At 45.5% G+C, this 13,671-nt stretch overlaps 1 protein-coding gene across 6 annotated transcripts in view; it reads left to right on the forward strand.

Moving 5' to 3' along the window:
• apbb1 (amyloid beta (A4) precursor protein-binding, family B, member 1 (Fe65)) overlaps positions 1-12,861 on the forward strand; it is a 127,981-nt gene extending 115,120 nt beyond the window's left edge. For all 6 annotated transcript variants that reach the window (XM_043692584.1, XM_043692582.1, XM_043692583.1 and 3 more), the window contains 3 exons: positions 8,211-8,326; positions 10,171-10,347; positions 10,653-12,861. In XM_043692584.1, coding sequence (XP_043548519.1) covers positions 8,211-8,326; positions 10,171-10,347; positions 10,653-10,820 — 461 coding nt within the window. In that variant the 3' untranslated portion in view covers positions 10,821-12,861. The remainder of the gene's footprint in view (positions 1-8,210; positions 8,327-10,170; positions 10,348-10,652) is intronic.
• Positions 12,862-13,671: the final 810 nt, after the last annotated feature.

Here is a 13,671-nt window from a genome sequence, read left to right on the forward strand (position 1 = left end):
GTGCGAGGATGGGAGGGTGGGTCGTAGGGGGGCGTGGACCTGACCAGGTAGTCACGGAGGGAACGGTCTTTGCGGAAGGCGGAGAGGGGTGGGGAGGGAAATATATCCCTGTTGGTGGGGTCTGTTTGGAGTTGACCCTCAGCGCTGACCCTCTGACAGCGCGCCGCTCCCTCAGCGCTGACCCTCTGACAGCGTGCCGCTCCCTCAGCGCTGACCCTCTGACAGCGCGCCGCTCCCTCAGCGCTGACCCTCTGACAGCCCTCTGACAGCGCGCCGCTCCCTCAGCGCTGACCCTCTGACAGCGCGCCGCTCCCTCAAAGAATTGTGGATACTGGAAATCAGAAATTTCTGTAAAAATTCACTGACAGTATTCATGGAGAGTAAACAGAGTCAACATTCCAGGTCCAGACAGTAATGTTGCACTGAGCCACCACCACCATCGTCTGTTTGTGGAGTCAGTGAATTGCACAGAGCAGAGTGAGACACACAGATGATGATTTTAGTTTCTGAAATATTTTGTGTGCACTGCAAAATTGCTGGTATGTATTTGAATGCAGGAGGTGGTAAACTACCCACCCACTCCATCTGTTTTCTCTCTGTATTCCTCTTCACTTCACATACCATTCTGGGCTACATAACTCACTGATGTCATTATTGCAGGTTTTTTTTTAAAGAGGAATCCAATTGAACACTCAGAATAGCAGCAAATAAATCTGTGGAATTATTCGGAGGCAGTGCCAGGATTGGCCGGGGTGGCGTGGTGGCGCTGTAAGTGGCTGTGGGGTGCAGGTGCTGGGGAAATTGGTCAGAGCCATGCACAGACTGGATTCTTCTTTTATTTTCTCAAATACAAAGATCAGCTGCATTCTGTCAACCCCAGTTCACTCTCTTCTCCCCCCCCACCCCCACTTCCTCCTCCTGCTCACTCCCCCCACCCCCCCCAAACACCAGTTGTGGCAGAGATGTCAAGCCATTGGGAAGTGTTTACTTGGTAGGAATTTAACTTCACGGATGTCATTGGAGCCCACCATGACAGAACCATCTCCATCCAACTCCAGGTACTGCTGCTGCTGCCTGTTCCTCCTGCCAGAAGGTAGTCTGTGTTTAGAGCTCTCTGCACAAAAGGGTGGTGCAAGCTGGAAGCATTGAGACATTTATGAAGAATTTAGATGAGCATTTGTGTGCAAAGCTGTGGACCAAGTGCTGGAAAATGAGATAAGAACTGATAGACTTCTCATGACCAACACAGACATGATGAGCCAAAAGGCTTTATCCGTGCTGTAAACTCCCCATCCCCTACACATGATTCTCCCCTTCTGCCAAACAGTGACTTGTTCCAGAGATGCAACTCCCCCACTGCTGTCCTTTCCATAATGAGGGTCCTCCAAAGACTTTCTGAAATCTCTCGAGCTCCTGGCTGCCTATTTTTCTATCTGCAGTGAATAGCCCCAGGCGTGTATTGAATTGAGAATTAACCTCCCCACCCATTGAGATAAACAGGCCAGCAAAAGTCCAAATGATTGTTCACAGAATAGTTTTCTGCAGTAATCTATCCTTGATTTGTTCATTTAATTATCAACCTAACATTGTGTGAACAATGATGTAATAGTGATGATAATGTGACTGAGACAGAGAAATGTGAACCAGTTACTAAGATTCCAGATTTACGTAAGACTGGCTTAATGGGATGAGATAGGGACTGTCTGCGAATCTGTTAATGGGCAAAATGACAGAAGATGATCTGTGGGAGGTACCCAAAAAAGCAAATTTAATATGATTCAGAACGAGTTTACATGCTGAAAGGCGGAGAGCTCTATTTACCAAAAACCAAAACCAGACACCACTAAAGGGTAAAAAGAGAAAATGCAGCCAAACTACAAAAGCTAGCAGAGATCATGGTGAACGGGAATGATACAAAGAACCACAAAGGTTGACAGATGGTAAAAATTACACAAGGGAGCTTACAAAGGATATCAAATTCAGCAGACCATTTTCACAGTTATTTCAGGAAAATAAGTAGGAACATTTTTACACAGGATGAGAAACACAAACTTCAGGGGAAAATAGATCAAGCCATACCTAGCTAAACATGTTAATGATAGTATTAGATTAAAACAAGAGGCTTAATACTGTGACTTATAGTTGGACACTTGAGAATTGGAAATGTATTTGAAACTATAAAGGACTACCAAAAGGTGGTTGATAAGGAAAGAATTTGAATGAGTAAACTAGCCAGGAATAGAAAACAAATTGAGAGTTTTGCAAGTATATAAAAAGACAAGAACGGTTGAATTAAATAGAAAAACTATAATGATGAATAAGAAAATGGCAGAAACATTTAACAAATTCCTTTTCTTTTGGTTTTCACAATTTAAGACTCAATAAGCCATACAAGAAATGTACAAGGGCTAATGGAAGAGTGGAGCTTAAAGCAATTCATTTCAGCAGAAAACAAACACTGGAGCAATTAATGGGAGGCCAATTTGACACATCCACAGCAGCTGAAAGGGGGAGTGACACAGATGATGAATGCACACACGATGATTTTCCAAAGTTTCTGTGATTTTAGGATGGTCCCAGCGCTCTGAAAGTTAGAACTATTCAACAAAATTGGGAGAGAGGGAACAGGGAACAACAGATCAGTTAACCTGACGCAAGTCATTGAGAAAATGTTGGAATCTATTACAGGGTATTAAAGAAATGTTCACAAAAACTTTAGTAAATCAGATATCAGTAAATCTATGAAAAGCAAGTATTGCCTAATAAACTTTAGGTTCTGCGGATGTTATGAACAGGATAGATAAAGGGGAACCAGTGGATGTATTATAACTGGATTTTCAAAAGGTACTTAGAGTGTCATCTAAAAGGTGATAACACAAAATTAAGGCTTAGGTGGGTCTTAGAATGGTTAAAGGACTGGTTAATGGAGCAGGAAGTAGAGTGTAAGGATAAATGGAACATTGTTGATGGTGACGGGAGTTCACACAGTTACCTAATGCAGGTAGTCAGTTTTTACTGTGTTTCTGATTCTTTATTACTTCTATTAAGAAACAGTAGCTTACATATGGTACATTAATGAATTAGATTTTAAAAACTGTGCGACTGTGACAATATGCAAAGATTCAGTGATACCCCAGGACAAACGGGCTATTATATTGAATGTGTTGGTTTTGTTAAGATCTTGGAGGCAGCATCTTGCTCTCTGTCTGAAGATTGAGGAAACTCTTGCCTGGGTCTTGTTCCTCCTCTTCTGGTCCATCTGTCTTCTGGAGAAACCAGCATTGTCAGGGCCACAGGATCAGAACTTCCCAATGAGAAGTTCTTCCTGCCCCGCAAGCCCCAATGTTCTTCCTCGCACAAAAAATGAGGATTCTAAAAGGCTTTTTTCTGTGTACATCGAAGGGAGATAAATTCGGCAAACCCAGGAGAAGAGAAACTGGGTCCACCTTGACTTCGGTCCCCAAGACCCCCTCTATACTCCTGCCACAGCACTCCATTATGTACAGAGCCTATGGCAGGACCACAATGAGTGAGGATACCTGTATTTATTTTACAGTTGGGGCACATTGAAGACACACCCTGCTTAAATTTTGCAAGACAATTTGGGGCCAGATGAGCCCTATGAAGAATCTTTAACTGTATAGCATAGGTCCTATTAGATATCGAAATCCTCTTCCCACTCTCACAAATGCCCTTCCAAGATTCCGGAGTGATCTCCACCCCTAACTCTCTCTCCCAGGCCTCCCGTAATCACTCAGTGTCACCTGAGGAACCTCCCCCGAACAAATGATAGCGAGTATTCGCTGAGAGTGCTGTTAGCCTGAAGCATCCTCTTTTCCGTATCCGATCTGTAACACTCAGTCAGAAGCATAGTCTCCTTTTGGATAAAATCTCTGATCTGAGAAAAACGAAAGAGGTCCCTGCTCAATAATCCATACTCATGAGTTATTTGATCAAATGACAATAACATTTCATCTTCAAACAGGTCACCCAAACAAGAGACTCCCCTATCCGCCCAGGATTTAAACCCAGGATCCATTGTCCCTGGCCAGAAACCTGGCATACCAACTATGGGAGTATGGAAAGTTGTTTTAGACATATTACCCTCCATCTGTCTCATTGCACTCCGCTTTGACAGTGATAATAACTATTGGATTGTGGCAATGTTTTGCAACTATCCTCATTTTGTCCAGACGCAGCACTTTGCCTGGGAGGCCTCGATGTCCAACCATATTGATGCCGAGTCCTCACAGGGTGAATTGGCCATGCTAAATTGAATTAGTCAGAGGTGCATTAGTCAGAGGGAAATGGGTCTGGGTGGGTTACTCTTCGGAGGGTTGGTGTGGACTTGTTGGGCCAAAGGGCCTGTTTCCACACTGTAGGGAATCTAATCTCAAAACACTCCACGTGATATCAAGAAACGGTTGGAGACACTGAATACTGCCACGGCCCATGACAACATTGCAACAATAGGACTGAAGACTTGTGCTCCAGAACTTGCCACTTCCCTAGCCAAGCTTTCCATCATCAGTAAAGTGATGGAAGGTGTCATCAATAGTGCTATCAAGCAGCACCTGCTCACTGATGCCCAGTTTGAGTTCCACCAGGGCCACTCACTTCCTGACCTCATTCAGGAGGTGAGAGTGACAGCCTTTGATGACAAAGCCAGACTTGACTGACTGAGGCATAAGGAGCCCAAGCAAAACTAGAGTCATCGGAAATTAGTCATAAAGTAGTCTGCTCGTTGGAGTCATACCTGGCAAGTAGAAATATGATTGTTGGAGGTCAGTCACCTCAGCTCCAGGGCATTTCTGCAGGAGTCCTCAGGGTAGTCTCCTAGGCTCACCCATCTTCAGCTGCTTCATCAATGATCTTCCCTCCATCATAAAGTCAGAAATAAGGATGTTCGCCAATGATTGTACTATGTTGAGCACCATTTGTGACGACTCAGATGTTGAAGCAATTTATGTTCAAATGCAGCCAGACCTGGACAATATCCAGGCTTGGGCTCACAAGTAGCAATTAACATGCATATCATGCAAGTGCCAGACAATCTACCTATTGTTCCTTGATGTTCAGTGACAATTCATTGCTGATTTTCCCCATTATCAACATCTTGGGGTTGTCATTGTTCAGAAACAGAAGAGGGCTAAACACATACTGTGGCAACAAAGTCAGAGGCTGGAAATCTTGGAGTGAATAACTTGCCTCCTGATTCCCCATTTGCCTGGATCAGTGCAGCTGCAACAACACTCGAAGATTGATATTATCCAGAACAAAGCAGCCGCTTGGTTGGCACTATCATAAGACATGGGCTGTTGCCCAAAACGTCTATTTTCCTGCTCTGCGGATGCTGCCTGACCTGCTGTACTTTTCCAGCGCCACTCTAATCTTGACTCTGATCTCCAGCATCTGCAGTCCTCACTTTCACCTGCTGTCATAAGACGTAACAGCAAACGTTCAGCATTCAACCCATTGAGTCTGGTATGTCTTGCAATGAGATCATGTTTAATGAATAGAGAATCATAGAGTAATAGAGATGTATTGCATAGAAACGGACCCTTCGATCCAATCCATCCATGCCAACCAGATTTCCCAACCCAATCTAGTCCCACCTGCCAGCACCTGGCCCATATCCCTCCAAACCCTTCCTATTCATATACCCATCCAGATGTCTTTTAAATGTTGCAATTGTACCAGCCTTCACCACTTCCTCTGGCAGCTCATTCCGTACACGTACCACCCTCTGTGTGAAAACGCTGCCCCTTAGGTCTCTTTTATATCTTTCCCCTCTCACCCTAAACCTATGCCCCTAGTTTCGGGCTCCCCAACCCCAGGGAAAAAGACTTTGTCTATTTATCCTATCCATGCCCCTCATAATTTTGTAAACCTCAATATGGTCACCCTCAGCCTCCGATGAGGTTTGGCCTCCGCATCATAACAATATAGATCTCTGCTCCAGTAATCCATAACTCCACTTTCCTCCTTTTTCTCCTTAAACCTGTACTCCTAGAACATTTGTCGAGGTCTCTGGATTCTAGTCTGATGACATAATGACTACACTATTGCCTCCCCTTGATCATAATAGTAAAGCAGAATTATTTTTAAATGATGAGAAACTTGTAAATGTTGCTATTCAGAGGCTTCTGGGTGACCTTATAACAAAGCCACATAGTTCACTACAGATACCACTGCAGGTATGTAGGCATTGAGTATGTTGACATCTATTGCAAGGTGTTTGGAGTTCAAGAGTTGTAGAGATTGTATAACTGAAACCACATCAGGCAGACTGTGCTTGGTTTTAGTTTCCATACTGAAGGATGGATAAAGTTACAACTGGGGACTTTACTCAGAGAGTAGTAAGGGTGTGGAATGTTTTGCCTGCAGCAGTAGTAGATTCGCCAACTTTAAGCGCATTTAAGTCGTCATTGGACAAGCATATGGACATACATGGAATAGTGTAGGTTAGGTGGGCTTCAGATTGGTATGACTGGTTGCCGCAACATCAAGGGCCAAAGGGCCTGTACTGCGTTGTAATGTTCTATGTTCTACCAATAGACTGTTTCCTGTGATGAGAGACTAAATACATTGAGTTAACATTCACTGGAGTTTTGGAGAATGTGACGTAATCTCGTTGAAGCATAGATATCCGTCTGAGGATTTGACAGTGTAGTTGCTGGGTACCTGGAGAATCTAGAATGTGGGTTACAGTCTCAATGAATGGTGTGGATCATTTCAGACTGAGCTGTGGAGATGTTTCTTCACTGAGGGTTGTGAATCTTTGGAAACTGCACAGTTGAGTGTAATCACAGCTGAGATTTTTTGTCTGTTAGGGGATTATGGGCTTTGGGGTTGATAGAGGAAGGTGAAACTGGGAAACAACAGTATGATGTTGTGGTTCTGTTCGCCGAGCTGGGAATTTGTGTTGCAGACGTTTCGTCCCCTGTCTAGGTGACATCCTCAGTGCTTGGGAGCCTCCTGTGAAGCGCTTCTGTGATGTTTCCTCCGGCATTTATAGTGATTTGTATCTGCCGCTTCCGGTTGTCAGTTCCAGCTGTCCGCTGCAGTGGCCGGTATATTGGGTCCAGGTCGATGTGCTTATTGATTGAATTTGTGGATGAATGCCATGCCTCTAGGAATTTCCTGGCTGTTCTCTGTTTGGCTTGTCCTATAATAGTAGTGTTGTCCCAGTCGAATTCATGTTGTTTGTCATTTGCGTGTGTGGCTACTAAGGATAGCTGGTCATGTTGTTTCGTGGCTAGTTGGTGTTCATGGATGCGGATCGTTAGCTGTCTTTCTGTTTGTCCTATGCAGTGTTTTGTGCAAAGGACTAGCCACACTACCATACATCAAGAGCATTTCTGAACTGACAGCCAGATTACTGCGACCACTAGGACTCATAACAGCACACAAACCAACAGCCACTTTCAGACAACAACTCACCAGTACGAAGGACCCAATACCCATCATGAGCAAAACCAATGTAGTGTACAAAATACCATGCAAGGACAGATACAAATCACTATAAATGCCGAAGGAAACATCACAGAAGCGCTTCACAGGAGGCTCCCAAGCACTGAGGATGTCACCTAGACAGGACGAAACGTCTGCAACATAAATTCCCAGCTCGGCGAACAGAACCACAACAACGAGCACCCGAGCTACAAATCTTCTCACAAACTTTGAACAGTATGATCTTGTTGAATGGCAGAGCAGGCTCAAAGGGCTGAATGGCCATCTTCTCCTGTCTCTTAATGTCCTCATATAGCAATTGTTCACTTCCCACCTGTGGTTGATAGTTCTCTGATGCCCAAAAGGTTTTCAGGGATATGGGGTGAAGACGGGTCAATGGAGTTAGATTGCCTATCAGCATAGTCCCATGAATGGTAGCTGAAAATGTGTTGCTGGAAAAGCGCAGCAAGTCAGGCAGCATCCAGGGAACAGGAGAATCGACGTTTCGGGCATAAGCCCTTCTTCAGGAATCCTGAGGAAGGGCTTATGCCCGAAACATCGATTCTCCTGTTCCCTAGATGCTGCCTGACCTCCTGCGCTTTTCCAGCAACACATTTTCAGCTCTGATCTCCAGCATCTGCAGTCCTCACTTTTTCCCATGAATGGTAGTACAGGCTTGAGTGGCTGAATGGCCTCATCCAGTTCCTGTGCTCTTATTCCAAGATTTATCATTTCTCTCTCATTCTCTCATTTCCCAGGTATGGATGTGATAAACAGTGCGCTGGAGAACACTATCCAGAACAGCCACAAGCAGAACTGGACTCCAGTCATCGTCAATGTGGCTTCAGCGACTCTCACTATTATCAATGAGGAGGTGAGAGAGTGAGGGAGGCTTGCAATGATCTGAAGTAGGAGCAACAGTGGTTGTGTAAATATCTTCATTTAACATGGGAATTAACAAATTAACCGAATGAGGCCCCAAACCACTGGGGAGCTGTGGTTGCTAAGCTTTCAGGCTCTTTCTATGGGAACAATCACCAAAGTGATTGAGATCTCGTCAGGGGTAAATGTAAGGAAATGAGTGTGGGTAGGTTACTTTTCGGCGGGGGGGGCGGGGGCGGTCAGTGTGGACCTATTGAGCCGAAGGGCCTATTTCCACTCTGTAGGGAATCTAGAAATGTCTGACAATTTGGAGTTTAGTGAGGAAAACAGGGTAAGAAATGGGGATACTTAGTGCTATGAACTCCCACAATCTGATATATGCTTTCCACTATCACTGACTATACAGACCCGTTTAATCCCTCTCCCAGAGCTCCAAGACATCTCTGCAGGAGTTCCTCAGGGTAGTGTCCTAGACCCAACCGTCTTCACCTGTTTCAACAATGACCTTCCCTCCATCATAAGATCAGAAGTGAGGATGTTTGCTGTTGACTGCACAATGCCCAGCACCAGTCACCACTCCTCAGATACTGAAGCAGTCCATGTTCAAATGCAGCAAGACCTGGACAATATACACGTTTCGTATGACAAATGGTAAACTGATAACTAACATTCATACAACACAGGTACCAGGCAATGACTATCTCCAACTAGAGAAAAATATAGCCTTGATGTTCAATGACATTACTATCACTGAATCCCCCATTAACAACTTCCTGAGAGTTACTATTGACCAGAAATTGAACTAGACTAACCAAATAAATATTGCATAATAAATACGTGCAGATCAGAGGCTAGGCATACTGCAGCAAGTAGCTCACTTTCTGACTCCCAGAGCCTGTCCACAATATACAACACACAAAACACAAGGCAGGAGTGTGATGGAATATTCCCTACCCCCCAGGAACACTGCCTGGATGGGTGCAACTCCAACAACATACAAGAAGCCCGACCGGACCCAACAGTGGATGCTGTAAATCAGAAACAAATACTGAAATTGCTGGAAAAGCTTAGCAGGTCTGACGGCACGGTGGTTCAGTGGTTAGCACTGCTGCCTCACAGCACCAGGAACCCAGGTTCGATTCCAGCCTCGGGTGACTGTCTGTGTGGTTTGCACATTCTCTCCGTGTCTGTGTGGGTTTTCTCTGGGTGCTCCAGTTTTATCCCACAATCCAAAGATGTGCAGGTTAGGTGAATTGGTCATGCTAAATTGCCCATAGTGTTAGGGGGAATGCAGCTGTGTGGGTTACTCTTCGGAGGGTCGCTGTGGACTAGTTGGGCCAAAGGATCTGTTTCCACACTGTAGGGAATCTAATCTAAATCTAAAGCATCTGTGGAGAGAAATTAGAGTTAATGTTTCAGGTCATGTGACCCTTCCTCAGAACTCAAGTTCCCCTCCAAGTCACTCACCATCTTGGTTTGGAAATATATTGCTGTTCTTTTAATGTTGCTCAGTCAAAATTCTGGAATTCCCTCCCTAAGGGCATTGTGGGGTCTGCGTACAGCACATGGATGCAGAGGTTTAAGAAGGCAGCTCACTCCCCACCTTCTGAAGGGGCAACTAGGGATGGGCAGTAAATGCTGGGCCCAGCCAGTGATGCATGCATTCCAAAAGCAACAAAGAAACTCTTGTACATTTCCCCCATTTCTGTGCCCATCCATTTAATCCCCCCCCCGGCCACAGCCCTGTGTGCATTCTTCTCCTCCTCCGTCAGCTTGTTGTCCTTGTCTCTCTCTCTCTATGTCTCTTTACTATTTATTTTTTATTTTACCTCGCAGAGTGAAGAGGTTCTGTCAGAATGCCGAGTGCGTTTCCTCTCCTTTATGGGTGTTGGCCGAGATGTTCATTCCTTTGCCTTCATCATGGCTGCTGGTCCTGATCAGTTTGATTGTCACATGTTCTGGTGTGAACCCAATGCTGCTGGCCTATCAGAGGCTGTGCAGGCAGCATGCATGGTGAGTCGGGTGGACACTGCACAAAGTATGGTGGGTAACAGGAGAGAGGATGCAGTGAGACCAGGGATGGGGTGGGGATGGGATGGGGTGTGTCTCATTGTGGGGGAGGGCTGGAGTTGGGGTGGGGGCGAAGGTCAGGTGGGGGTTGATTGCTGATTCATGGAGTCGAGGTTATTAAGTGAGGTGTGGGCGTCAGTGCAATTTGGGGAAATGCACAAAGTGCCTGGTCCAGTTGCATCTGATGTGAAAGCCTTTTGTTGAACTATCCTAATGGTTTTCTATCATTCTTCCTCCTTTCGCTCCAGCTCCGATATCAGAAATGTTTAGATGCTCGGCCGCCTGGTCTCGGAAACTCGCTGACTGTGCCGTGTGCAGATTCTGTTGCCAGGAGAGTCGGTTCCAGTGTTAAAAAAGGCGTTCAGACTCTCCTGGGCTCCTTCAAACCTAAACGCTCTGGATCCCAGACTCCCTAACAGCTCCAAGGATCAGATTGGACCTGCACTTTCAGGACTCTTTCCTCTTTAGTAACAAAACTGCCAACAAGAACAATTCAAATTCATGTGCCAGTGAGTAAAGCCCACAACCAAAACTTCTCTCTCTCTCTCTGCTTCCCCCTCTTTGTCTCCCCCGGTCCCATCCACATCTCTCTCTACAAACTGTCTCTACACTCCCCACAACTCTCTCCCCATCCTGTATCTCCCCAAACTGTTTTGTGTCTTCCCCTGTCCTCTGGCATCTCCTCCTCTCCTCTCACATCTCTCCACCCAATGACAACCCCCACCCCCACCCCAGCTCGCTCCATTCCTCCTCTCCTCTCTCTTAACAAGCTGACAGGACACCAGCAGTGTCTGGTGACTGTCTCTCCAGGATCCAGCATCTCCCCAGGTAAGGGGCCCCTGTGTGGGGACCATTACTGATTTTGGAGCTAAGTACCAGTGAAACCTGATACTTCTAAAAATGTTGGATCCTAAGTTAATATTTTGATTTGTAAAATATTGAGGGTTTAGATATTTAAGGGCTGGACCTTTAGCCGGAAAGCAGTGACAGACCTGGGGTAGCAGAGTATTTCCAGGGCTTGGGTCTGAGGCCAGAAAGCAGCGATGGACCTCGTTCTCCCAAGAGTTTGAAAAACCCACAGGATTCCTCCTTTCAAGCAGGAAGTGGAATTTGATGTGCCTTTTTTTGTTGGAATGTACAGTTCATCATGACAACGCTACAGAATGTTCCTGAACAACACTACACTGATCATAGCAGCACTACAGCATCTCCCATGGCAATGAGTCTCTGCTCCCCACACCTCCAGGTGTTGATGCCCAGTATTTTTGCAGTGATCAATCTGCCTGTGTTTCTCTCTCTCTGTCTCTCTCTCTCTGCTTTTCTTGCTGTTGCACGACTGCTCAGACCTGATGGCGAACTGGTCGGTCCCAGGAACCTTTCTGCTGGCCTGACCATGGCTGGAATTAGATCATTCGAGGAAGGCAGTCCAGGATCAGGAAACCATGGCAATTATATTCCCTGTGTACCTGTCTGAGTCTGAGATGGACCTGAGCCCAGACACTAAAGTACTGGTCTTTTCTAATCACTAGGTCTATGCCCCTGGTACCAGGTTTGCTGTGAGTTGCGATGGGTGTGATGGCGACTCTTATTGCTCCCACCATATGCAGACTGTGGGCGTGATTCTGAGTCTGGCCCATTACTAAACTAGAATCATACCCAAAATCCAGTTGTGGATTTGTGTGTTTTGAATGGACAAGCAGTGACTATGGACATATGTTATCGCACTGGTAAGCTGATCGTGCCTCTTACTGATCTTGTGTTTAACATGTACCCTCTGCACAGTCAAAATATTTAATTTAAACAAGGGATGGAAATGAAGCAGTGTCAACAAGGCCAACTCGAGGTGACCCAGGAGTAGGGGCATAGTATGGCACTACACTCATGGTCATCCTGAGTGCTCAGGAAACTCCTGCAGCCAGGGCTTTCTCAAGCAACAGTTGCCCCTTACCTCAGCCCCCTCGTGATGGCTGAATAGTGATGTTGATTCAGTCAATTTCTGCCTGCCCAGCACCATCCCTTCCCTCCCCTGTGACTTAAGCTCAAAAATGTGACTCCTGTAAAGTATTTTAATTGTTGGTTTGCATTATTATTGACATCCTGTACCTGTATTTAATGTGCAAACATTAATAATGAGATGTGATTACCATGAGCATTATAAGGGTGCGATGAATGTCCATGTGGTACTAGCCTCTTACACTAATTCACAACAGCTGCTGGACGCACTACACATCTGAACTTACACACACTCTCAAAAACTATGACTGCCCTTAAATGTTGGAGAGCTGGGGGAGTGACTTGCTTTACACTGACCCTTGGGCTCTCTGTGTTGAATAATAGATTCCTTGAGTAACTTCACATTAATTCTCAATGCAGAATTGTATGAAAAAACGTTGGAGCTTAACCTGTGTGTTATTGTGAATTAACAAAATAAATGTCACAGTGTCGTGTCTCCTCATGGTTTACTGTGTCTGAACCTCAGCCTTCCTCTACAAGTCTTCCTTTTTTTTCTCCTCTTCTCAACTTCCCTTTTCTCTTCACACTCCACACCCTTCCTCTTACTATCCTCTTGACCTTTGCGTGTCTCCCTATCGCCTTTATTAAGAAGGACATAAATTACGAGATGTGATGCTGAACTAATACCAGACACTAGTCAGACCTCAGCTGGAGCATTGTGTACAGTTTTGTACACCACAATCCACCACCAGAATTTGAACACATTGGAGAGAGGGCAGGAGAGTTTGCAGAATGGTTTCCGGGATGCAATGTTTCTGTTTTATATTTTAGGTTGGAGAAGTTTGTATCCCTATATTCCCTGCACTATTTATAAATCTGCTAAGATGGCTCTTAAATGTTGCGGAGAAAGTGAGGACTGCAGATCAGAGCTGAAAATGTGTTGGTGGAAAAGCGCAGCAGGTCAGGCAGCATCCAAGGAGCAGGAGAATCGGCATTTCGGGCATAAGCCCTTCTTCAGGAATGTAGGAAAGTGTGTCCAGCAGGCTAAGATAAAAGGTAGGGAGGAGGGACTTGGGGGAGGGGCGTTGGAAGTTCAATGTAGGTAAGTGTGAGGTGATTCACTTTGGTAAGAGTAGCAAAAAGATGGGGTTCTGGGCTAATGGTCGGATACTTGGTAGTGTGGATGAGCAGAGGGAGCTTGGTGTCCATGTACACAGATCTCTGAAAGTTGCCACCCAGGTAAATAGTGCGGTGAAGAAGGCATATGGCGTACTGGCTTTTATTGGTAGAGGAATTGAGTTCCGGAATCCTGAG

Source organism: Chiloscyllium plagiosum, chromosome 6 (assembly GCF_004010195.1).
Source record: "Chiloscyllium plagiosum isolate BGI_BamShark_2017 chromosome 6, ASM401019v2, whole genome shotgun sequence".
NCBI lineage: Eukaryota > Metazoa > Chordata > Chondrichthyes > Orectolobiformes > Hemiscylliidae > Chiloscyllium > Chiloscyllium plagiosum.